This window comes from Nasonia vitripennis (genome assembly GCF_009193385.2).
Source record: "Nasonia vitripennis strain AsymCx chromosome 3 unlocalized genomic scaffold, Nvit_psr_1.1 chr3_random0004, whole genome shotgun sequence".
In the NCBI taxonomy this organism is placed as follows: Eukaryota; Metazoa; Arthropoda; class Insecta; order Hymenoptera; family Pteromalidae; genus Nasonia; species Nasonia vitripennis.
Window position 1 is genome coordinate 3,985,503 of NW_022279623.1, and position 11,395 is coordinate 3,996,897.

Here is an 11,395-nt window from a genome sequence, read left to right on the forward strand (position 1 = left end):
TCTTCGAGTTTATTTTCCCAAACGTCCCGAGGTGGTCTCTCGCAAAAATGGGAGATCATCTACGCTCGAAGTAACAGCTACTTGTGCGTCCTAGAACCATTTCAAAACATTCGAAAATTTTTTTACAACACAATACTTATTCCCGTTTTATATTTATAACAATCGCAGAGTCATTCTTCAAAAAAGTCGGAACACGCGGCGGCGATGCTAGATAATCTTCAATCTTAAAATAAAACTCCTCAAAGCCGCGCACGCACTTGAAATTCGCACTCGAGATTTTAAAAAATAGCTCTACAAGCGTTTTATATTTAAAGCCTACTCTCTCTTTCTCTGCACGAGATACATACCTCGCGCGCCGTGAAAATTTGTCAAATAACGAAATTTCGAGCAAAAAGCTCGGCCGCATCTATTTCTAGAAACCGGTTATACAAGCTATCGAAAAGCAAGCACGTGCGTGGAAAAAAGCGAACACTTTCTTCTTAATGCCTTGCCGGCTATTTTTGCGACTAACGCGCGTGTGTGCCGTAATAAAGTGTCCGGCTCCGCTGACAAATTGCCCGAGCGAAAAAAGAATGCCGAGAAATACGGCCGTTCGGCGAATTCGACGTACGCGGTAAATAAAGATATCGATGTGCTCTGCACTGATTGCTCGACGGATTTATTTTTCAGTGGAAGGCCTCTGAAAAAAATACTGTCTGCTACAGAATATAATGATTTTAGCTGTATAGCTATGTATGCAAATAAAAAGAAGTGTGTTTTTAATTCAGTGCAATTAATCTCATTCCAGGCCGCAACGAGCTCATCGCCCGGTATATCAAGCTGAGGACCGGCAAGACGAGAACGCGAAAGCAGGTCTCATCACACATACAGGTCCTCGCGAGAAGAAAACTTCGGGAGATCCAAGCGAAGCTTAAAGTGGTGAGTGCACGTGGCAAGCTTTCCGCTGAAATTGAAAAAAAAACTCTCGATGGCGCATTGTGTCGCACACTCTCGATGTCATCATCTCCTCAAGCTGCATATTATTTACACTGTTTTTTTTTTTTAATTTGCCGACTCGTCACGTTGTCTGAATCACATTCTCGTAGAGCTTTCACTCGTAGAATAGCTGTGAATCCTTTCTCGCTGTGATGATTTCTCGAGCTGAGTCTTCTCGTCCATACTATGTCTGGTGCTGTAGTGCATTATTTTTCCATCACTCCGAAACGGCAGTAACAGTAATGACCATCGAGCAGTCGCCAACCCAAACGTATAGATAAAAAACGTTGCAAATGCAAAACCTGCCTACCGACCGCGCACGAAAAATCAAGCTCATCCATTAGCAAAAAAAATGCTCCACATTCATTATACCCCCAACGCAGCCTCGTTTCATCCTCACGGATTACAGCTCGGAACAGAGCGCACATCAGATACTATAGCTTCCGGCGTTTGCGATATTTCGTCGAATGACAAATTGCGAGAATCGACAAATCCCTGCTCGGCCCGCTAATGAGCGCCGCGAGTTACATTTTCGATTCGCCTATATTATCTAAGTATATTACGTATCGCGTCGGTCAAAAACGCCGCTAGCAGGAGCAGGCCAGCGGGCGTAAATCAGCCGTAAAAATGAACCGGACGCTATGCGCACTCTGCAACGATCGCGTTTAATCAACATCTGAATTATTGTCGGGCCAATTCGCGAACAATCGCCGCGGCCCAACGGTTAATAAATCATAAAGCTCTACGCTCGCTCTCGCACGCGATATTCGTATATATGTGCGCGATGCGCGTGCTCGCGGGGGTGGAAACAAACGGGGGCCGAGAGGATGGATTATATGAGAGGAATATGGAAATTCGGAAAGCGCTATGGAATACCGGCTGCAATGGCGAAGATGCAAGGCAGAGAGCGCAATATACGACGGAGAGCTTACTTCTTCTACGCGGTGCTTTTAATCGAGAAAAGCTCGTTGTATAAGCAAGCGGGAAAATTGAAGGGTCATTTTTGGAAAGTGGAAAATTGAGACGTCAGCCGCGGGTAAAAACGTAATAAAGCCGAAAGCCAAAACCGCTGCAGCTCGATCTTCGGTCAAAGCGAGGGCGGTTTAACGACCATACGCGGCTGCACGTTTTCAAGCTTGACCATATAGCGCACCGCATAGTGTCGCAGTCCGCGTGCCTCGCTGACATTATTCACTCCCTTGGCTCTTTCCCTCTCTCGCGTGTGTGCACGCGCGCGGGTTGGACGACGCAATTTTCGACGCGTCCGACTGCGCGACGTCGTGCGCGCGGCTCGTTGGAACTACGTTTTTCGAGAGAGGGAGATCGCACGTATACTGAAATTACGCCGAGCGCATGAAAAATTCACGCGCGTACATTCTATACATATACAAGGATAATTTCCGTTATACACTTTGATTACGCACGCGCGCGCACACATGTACTCATCAGCGCCCTGTGTAAAGAGCGCAAATATTCGACGAGGTATTCGACAACGGAATTTCGGAGTGGCAGTATAGCAGCAGCTCTCTACTACTGAAATCTCAATTTAATGAAAATCTAATTATCAAATTATGCTCTTACACGCGCCCACCACGTAACATGCATATACGTTATACATAAACGAAGAGAAACGAAAAATCTCCGCAAAACAATTTTACACGAGGTAATGAATAGTATATTGTGCAACTAGGGGGGGGGGGGGGAAAGGCCGATTTCTAACGAGGGTGAGCTCACATTTCACCCGAGGTAGAAATTGCCCTCCCCCCCTTGTTGCACACTGTACTTTTTTTGACAAGTGCCTGTAAAGACCCGTTTTCATGCATATAGAATGAATGGTAAGTTGCGCATTTTGAGTCGTAAACCACTCTCTTTCAAAAAATATCAATATTTTTCAAAAAAGTGTTTTTGAGTGTTTATGAGTAGTGGGAGGGAATGATTCCCTCCCGCACGCTCGAAATGAGCAGCTTGCCATTCGTTTTAGAGGCATGGACACGGGTCTTTTTCATGCACGTGTTAAGAAAAATATTTATCATACCTCGCGCGAAATACAAAAGCGGCATATTGAATTAATTAATATATCACAGCCACATTATACACGCTTATACGCGTATATAATGAACGTTTTGAATGCCCGGCATTTCGGCGTTATTATTATAATAATGTACATGAGCGCGAATTTTCACTGATATTTTTCAACAATCCAAATGTTTGCAATTCCTCATCGCAATGCGAGCGAGAAGTGAGAGAACCGCGCACGCATCTCAATTAAATGAATTAATTTCGAGTTGATGCAGATTTTCATTTGAGCTCTTACTCGCGCGCGCGGACTGTGAAGGGGGGGGGGGGAATTCGCTCTCGGTGTTAATAAAAGTCAAGCATTTTTCAATTAAAACTCTAGCGCCGCGCGCGAACGCGGCCACGCGACGGCGAGCAAACTTCGAAATGGTTATTAAAGCGCCGGATGATGAAAAAAAAAACCGTTCGCGCAGTGGACATCGGATTTATTATTTGCGTTCCATTTAAGCAGGTGCGCTTCTAAAAAACGTCCTGTCTTATCGACGCAGTTGCTCGTATATTCGTTATTCGAAAGAATAATAAAAACATTTTTTAAGAATAATATTATAGACAAACACCTTTGAAAAAATTCTCGCTTGTCGGGATACAGGCAATAACGCGATACACATAATACGCGGCGCACACAAAGTGTAAACGACAGGTATTTCGATTCTGCAAACTTGCGCTGGTTTACGAGGTATATATACAGCGCAACTAACTATCGCGACATAACTCTCATCGGCGAAATATCGACACCCACTTCATGAGCGAAAGCCCGCGCTCACTCGCACACTTTGTATTCGGCGTTGAAAATTCGAGAGCCGGCGCGCAAGCGAGCGAATTTACGAGGGGAGGTAAATTGAGACCGAAAAGTCCGCTCTCTCTCTCTCTCTCTCTCTCTCTCTCTCTCTCTCTCTCTCTTTCTCGCTCTGTAAAATCGAGCCGATGCGTGTAATTAACGTTTCATCGTGCGTTAAATCATGAAACGCGATTATCCCGCTTTGGTGTGCACTTGAGCTTCAATTGATTAGGATTTCGTTAGTTAGTTTTTTTCCCTCGTTTTTACGTTCGCTCTCTTTATCATTCGAGTGTCGCTGCCGCCGCTTCTATATGTATATTGTTACCCCGGTGTAAATTCGTCGATGGGCCGAATACGCAGTGATTAATTTAAACGAAAGCGCTCGCAATGCGCAGTAATTGTATACGCGCGCGGCTTTTAATTTGTTTAATCGCGATGTGTCCTTTTTCCGGCAAAAAAAAACAGCGGCCCGCTACTCCCGTTATAAAATAACGCGCTTGGGGGTTAATGAAAAGAAAAGGAGAGAAAAAAAAACATGCACTCGATCCATTAGTCGTGCCGGAGGGAGGGAATTTCGCTTGATCTATTATTATTGTATAGGTCGACGAATGGACGCGCGAAATTCGATTTTATTAGCGCTTATTCCGAGAGGCCTTTATTATTCGAGATAGCCTCGAACGCGCGCGCGTATATTTTTCAGAGCAGCGTGTGTTTTTCGCGAATAAACGTATTTATCCGGGCACGTATGAATCGATTTTTTTTTTATTCGTCGTCGTTTTATTATCTCGTGCGTTTGTTTATCCGATGGGCTTTATATAATTTACAGGCGCGCGTCGCGCGGTCTTTTCCCCTCGAATTCGTCTCGTTTGGAAATTAATAACGCGCCGATGTGCGCATTATTGGGAATTACGAATTCGATTAACGTTTATACCTCTGAAAGCGACGCAATGGCTTTTAATTCGAAAGCTCTGGAAAGGAAGTCCTTTTGAGCTTGCAGGAAATCCTCAGCGAGTCAGGAGGAGTCACTTTTCTCGTTCACTAACCTTCCCCGAGTTACATCCGTCACCTGTACGCAGGCGCTTATCGGGCGCGAGAGAGATCGACGAGCTCGATGAAAGGAGATTAGTGTAGCGGGTACTTTTCAGGTGTCGACGAGAATATTTAAAAAAGCAATTTCAAATTTCAAACACAGCCGTGTAAAATAAAACGAGTCTCGAAGTATATAGAGAGAGATATGCAAATAAAAAAGAAATAAAAAAGGTCGAGATAAGCGAGAGAGTACATGTATCGCCCTATAATATATAGGACCACGCGGCCAAGGAGAAGGCGCTCCAGACAATGTCGAGCATGTCCTCGGCGCAGATAGTGTCGGCCGGCAGCGCGATACACAACAAGATGCCCCCCGCTCTGGTCGGGCCCTTAGCCCTTCACGCTTCCACCCCCGTCTCCTATCCCGGAGCGGTAAGTCGTCCTCCTATCTTTCACTCTTTCTCTCTTTCTCTAATGCGCTGCATATCTATCAGCTACTTTGGTCGTTGTGCTCCTGCTGCTGCTGCTGCTACTGCTGCTGCTGTGCTGTACTATAGTGCTGCGCTGCGTTCTTGTTATTTGTGTTTCAAGGCGATCGGCTGAGACTCTCGCTCTTCTGTTATAATCCTTTCTGTACTAATTCATTGTTGGTGTGCACGATGCGTCTCTTGCATTAATTGGGGAATCTTTTTGCGTTGCGTGACCTGAGAATCACGTCAACTTTTGTTCACGTGTGTAACGAGCAAAGAAAACTCGCTCGATGAAGCTGAGATTTGAGAAGAGAATTTTCGTACGGCATTTTCTTCTTTCTCTCGCTGGAGTGTCCTCGTCTACGCTTGAGCCTAATAGTCATATATAATGTACGTGTGCGCTTGTTATGTCGCGTTCATTTTTTGCGAGAGGTTTGACTAGCTTAATTCCGGCTTTCGAGTGCAGAGCGTTGTGTGTTTGTTTGCTTTCGTTAATACCTAAAAATCGACGAGGCAATCAATGGCGCGCTGAAAGCTTTGGGTACACTGCCTCTCTGGATTTTCTTTTCTTAATAACTCGGTTATCTCAGCGCGCGGGCGGCTGCTCTTAAATTCAATTAGCATACAATAGTTACTCGTTCAGCGGAAATATAAGACTCCCCCGATTCTTCTCTCCTCTTGTTCGTTTCGAACGCTTTTGAACCTCGACCCACAGGAGAGGATCTTGCATTGTGCTATCGAGGAGAATATAGCGCGAAATTGGAATTAAGATCGTGTCTACTACAGGCTAATTGATTATCTCGACGAAAGTGTATAAGACTGATAAAAAAGTATACCTTAATTTGCAGCATTATCAAATAGCAGCAATCGTCCTCATTCTTTCAAAATTCTCTTTCAATACACTCGACAAACGTCGATATAGCTCTCTCTCACTCTCTCTCTCTCTCTCTCTCTCTCTCTCTCTCTCTCTCTCTCTCTCTCTCGCCGAGATATGCAATAAACCTCTGTACCTATATAGCTTCTGCTGTTTTGGCGTTCGATGCCGCTATACGCTGATACTCTCTACCCCCTGCCTTGTTGTGTATTGTCGGGAACATTGCATTAACCTTCTATGTATGTATCTGTATCTTCCGCGTGCGCGCTCTGTGTTATTGAATTGCGGGGGTTTGATCTTTTTTCGCTGCCGGTGCGCTGTGTGTTCTTTGGCAGGTTAATGTTTTTTCTTCTGCTTTGTTAATTCGCTCGACGAAAAGTTTGTCAAACACGTCGATGAACGGCATTATACGTTGCTTCGAGAGAGAAAAAGTCATACGTATTCGTATACACCATACATAAGTGTCGATTAACCATCATCGCGTGTATCGGCGCGTTTGTGTGCTAACATCATGCTCATCGCATATAACATGAATAAACGCACGAACAGTTGGAATGAAACTCGGACGTTTGTTTTCGCAGCAATTTTGGCAGCCAGGTCTGCAACCGGGCACGTCGCAGGATGTGAAGCCGTTCCCGCAGCCGGCCTACACCGGCAAGCCGGCGACGGCCGTGTCCAGCGGGGAAATGGTTCAGACGCAACCACCGCCGCCGTGGGAAGGACGGGCCATAGCCACCCATAAGCTGAGGCTCGTCGAGTTTTCCGCTTTCATGGAACAGCAGCGGGATCAGGATAACGTACGTATTGTTACATTGTTGCACAATCGAATTCATTATTTTGGAGTCATGTTAACGATCGATGATTGTCTTTGCAGTACCACAGGCATCTGTTCGTGCACATAGGCGGCTCGGCAACCTACACCGACCCCCTTCTCGAGGCTGTCGACGTCAGGCAGATATACGACAAATTCCCGGAGAAGAAGGGCGGCCTCAAGGAGCTCTACGACAAGGGTCCCCAGGCGGCCTTCTTCCTCGTCAAGTTCTGGGCTGATCTCAATACCAACATCCAGGACGAGGCCGGGGCGTTCTATGGAGTGACGAGCCAGTAAGTCCATTCCTGTATACAATAATCCCTCTTTATCTACACTGTCTGATGCGTTTTGTGCTGTATCGTTCATGTCGAGTATAGTATCATAGACGTTTGAAATCGCTCGTGACTAAACCTCACACCCTCTTCTGCGTCTGTCACAGGTACGAGAGCAATGAGAACATGACGATAACTTGTTCGACGAAGGTCTGCTCGTTCGGCAAGCAAGTCGTCGAGAAGGTGGAAACGGAGTATGCAAGGTTCGAGAACGGCAGGTTCGTCTATCGCATAAGCCGTTCGCCCATGTGCGAGTACATGATCAACTTCATCCACAAGCTCAAGCACCTGCCGGAAAAGTACATGATGAACAGCGTCCTCGAAAACTTCACCATCCTGCAGGTGTGTACAATTTTACGTTACTCCTCGATATCTCTCATTTACCATTAATAAGTATCAGACGTTGCTCTAACTCGGCTGCTTTTCGTCCGCACAGGTCGTCACAAACAGAGACACGCAGGAAACGTTACTCTGCACAGCGTACGTCTTCGAGGTCTCAACGTCCGAGCACGGTGCTCAGCATCACATATACAGACTGGTCAAGGACTAGCCTGTTTGATAATTCTGCTCGCCGTGCAGCCATCCACCCCCATCAGTGCCTATCACAAACACTAATCTCACATGTCAACACTCACACGTACAAGAAACACACACTCACACACGTACACTCATTAACTACACGCGCTTAAACCTCACACACAGGCAGACATGACACGAAACACTAGACAGTGAAGCCGAGAGGGCATATGCGTTTGTAGCGAAAGCTAAGAGAGATTTAGAAGAGTTATCGCGAGGCTAGACCATTACTGTATCAAGCGTCAAGAGAGAGAAGTGCAAGTTTTCAAGATGGGTTAAAGTAAACATCAATACACACACACAAGCGCGTGACAGCCAATCCGCAGATCCGAGATTCGAACGAGAATGATTGATAGAGAATGAGAGAGAGAGAGAGAGAGAGAGAGAGAGAGAGAGAGAGAGAGAGAGAGGGTTGTCGCACAAAATAAAGGAAAATTGTTTTTCTTGAGTCGTGTATCGTCCGCGGCACGGAGCCATGTGGAACATGGCGACGGGCCTCTGTATGCGTATGTAATTTGTAATTTTTAACGGAGGGGAGCGAAATGATGTTGGTTCTTCGTTTGATTGTGAAGGGTGAGAAAAAAATCGTCGACAATAAAAGTGTGTTTTTTCCGTTTTTTTCCGAATACTGATGTAGTAGTGCGACGAGCGCTCGGGAGAGAAAGAGAAAGAGTGGTTCTCTTCGAGCCTGAAACGATGATAAAGAGAATTGATTCCGATGTCTCGGAGCGGCTTGGCGCGAACATGACTTTAGTATTATGGTTTCATTCTTGGATACACGGAAAGGAAAATGAAAACAGAAAACACACAGACACTCGAGTATACATATATTACATGTAAGAGTATATATGTATATGTTAAATATTAACGCAATGATTACGATTCACATTGTTACAAATGATCGTGTATAAAGCTATATAAGTGATCTTTTAAGTTTACAAACAGACACCGAGGGAAACGTTAAAGAGATGCCATTTGCTAATGTTTAATAACGGATTTCTTCAAGTAATATCTCTGTTATTTCTTATCTTTTTTTTTAATCGATCAGTTTTCAGCGCGAAAAAAAGACGAAGAGACATCTATACTTTATACACATTTAACCATTGAGCGAAGAGAGAGTATAAGCAGAGAAAAAGCGTGCTTGTCCATTTTTTTAAAAATAATGCATCTCGTCTCGGAGAGAGATAAGAGGGCTCTCGTCGCGAAGCTACCCTTTTTTCACGTTTTCAATTGTTTTTTTAGAGACGGATTTTACCTATACTACATGTTCGTGCGATCCCACCCACTTTTTAGGCATCGATACGTAGTTTTAGGGAGATTTGTTTGTATTCCTTATAATCATCTTTGTACTTCTTAAGGCTACTTTTTTTCTATAGTTCTTATACGTCGATGAATTTCTTACTTAGCGTACAGTTTGTTTTTACTTTTTATTACCTTTACAAGAGACAATATTCAACCGTGCTGCACCTTTGTCTTCTTTTCAAATAGACTACCGACTGTATTTGCGTTTGAGAAAATCGTGGCTCAAGATTCGACTTTCGTACTTAACTAAGAGAAAATACTGAGAAACTTGTCGACACATCTTCTTTGAGCACCGCTTTGGTTTTATTCTGCGCAGGAAAAACCAACACGCTCTCATCTCTTTTTTTACGATAAACAAAGAAATTGTTAATCGAGTGTTTCTTTATCTCAAACTCAGCGTCTTCTTTCGCGACAGAACTTGCCTACCGAGCATTAAAAACTAACATAAACAGAAAAAAAAAGAAAAATACAGCTTACTTTAAGATTATGTTAATTTAATTACTGTACTGTTACTTTAAATAACGTTTACGAACCAAGTGGCAATGTATTTTGATCTCTCTCTTTTAGTCAGAAATATGTCTGTTTTTTGTTTTTAATTCAAGGTGAGATACAAATTATACTGAGTGATTTATTATCGGATATATTGCAATCGGGAGTTTTATACGTCCATTAATGTGAAATTTTGAATCGCTTAGAGGAGGAAAAAAATGAAATTGGCAGCTTCTGTATTTTTAGTTATTGTTTTATTTTTATAGTTTGATTTATTGCGGGGTGCTGAGCAAAATGTATGTTTGATCAAATTCAAAAGCTATAAACGACGATCATGAATCCAACTGTAACATTTGCACGTTTAAGAGAGATTATCAACGATTGGCCGTTTTAATTGTAAAAGCGTATAGAAACGGTCACGAGTTTGTATACTCCGTGCATGCGCATTGTCCGCGACGCTAATGAATGATCTCTTTTTTTTTTAAAGTTACTTAAGGTCCGTTAATGCCAAAATCCGAACAGAAATTTTTAGCATCTCTTGGCTAAGAGTCGAGTTATGTAAATTTTTCATGAAAAGAAAATGTAATGATAATAAATAAAACTTCACATTTTGTATTATGCAATGTCTTATGAACTTAAAGAGTAAATTTCACTTGGCTTACGTGTGTATCATCACACGAAAGTATAAAATGGAAAAAAGACCTATAAAACATGAATTCGATGAATCAAGCACCGACGCTAATATTATTAACATTAGAGAATAATGATTTTAAAATAAGTGAATTACATTTATAAGGAAAGATTATGAAAATATATATTTATCTATGTCTTCTGTGAAGATAGAAAATAGTACTCTCACACTTCTATATTGATGATATCGAAAAAAAAAATCGGAATCGAAAGAACTGACAAGGAATATAAACATCAACAGCGGTAGTTTAAAACAAAGAAAAAGCAGCTCGAAACGTGTATAGAGAAAAAATAGTACACCCAACAATCCACAGCACATTAAAATTTGTTAATCAACTTTGTATATACTTGCATAAAGAAATCTTGGAAAAAAATTATATTGAGAAAAAAAAGAAATGAAGTTCCAGCGGTCGTTTGAAAAAATATATACATTTACTATTTTTTAATATGGGAATTCAAAAAGATATAATGAGCGATTTTATCTTAACATAGCAGCGTTCGTATCGAAGTGATTTTCATAGAAGATGAGCTGACTTTTGCAATCCCATACTCGTTTTTTTCTTTTAAGAAAAAAAGAAAAATATCTGGCAGATTTAGTATTTTGTTTCAATCGTGCTTGTTTTTTTTTTTTTAATTCATATCCTCGAACTGCCATATCAAATGAGAATTGAGCTTGTTCATAAAGATAAAGAGACAACAAATTTTGCGCGAAGAAAAATTAAGAGTGAAATTAATACAAGGTCGTCGAAACTTACTTGTATATTATATATAATTATCATAAATGAAATGAAACGAGGATCAAAGTAGTTGATTTTAACGAGTAAATGGAAATAAATGAAATGATATATCATTAAATTAGAGGTTTAAAAATATAATAGAACTCAGTATATGTACAGTATTTGAAAAACATGTTTATAATTTGTATGGAAAATAAATAATTGATATAAAAAATAAACGATTAGTTTTTATTCCAACCTTGTTCCCATTACTGTA

At 42.2% G+C, this 11,395-nt stretch overlaps 1 protein-coding gene across 9 annotated transcripts in view; it reads left to right on the plus strand.

Annotated features, from left to right (window-relative positions):
* The window catches only part of LOC100117261 (protein scalloped), a 130,751-nt gene extending 119,394 nt beyond the window's left edge, over window positions 1-11,357 (plus strand). For 7 of the 9 annotated variants that reach the window (XM_008209572.3, XM_032601706.1, XM_008209569.3 and 4 more), the window contains 6 exons: window positions 788-918; window positions 5,135-5,290; window positions 6,784-6,999; window positions 7,077-7,306; window positions 7,453-7,687; window positions 7,782-11,357. In XM_008209572.3, the coding sequence (XP_008207794.1) occupies window positions 788-918; window positions 5,135-5,290; window positions 6,784-6,999; window positions 7,077-7,306; window positions 7,453-7,687; window positions 7,782-7,895 (1,082 nt within the window). In that variant the 3' untranslated portion in view covers window positions 7,896-11,357. The remainder of the gene's footprint in view (window positions 1-787; window positions 919-5,134; window positions 5,291-6,783; window positions 7,000-7,076; window positions 7,307-7,452; window positions 7,688-7,781) is intronic. The other 2 variants (XM_032601705.1, XM_008209576.3) reach the window with 1 other exon arrangement.
* Window positions 11,358-11,395: the final 38 nt, after the last annotated feature.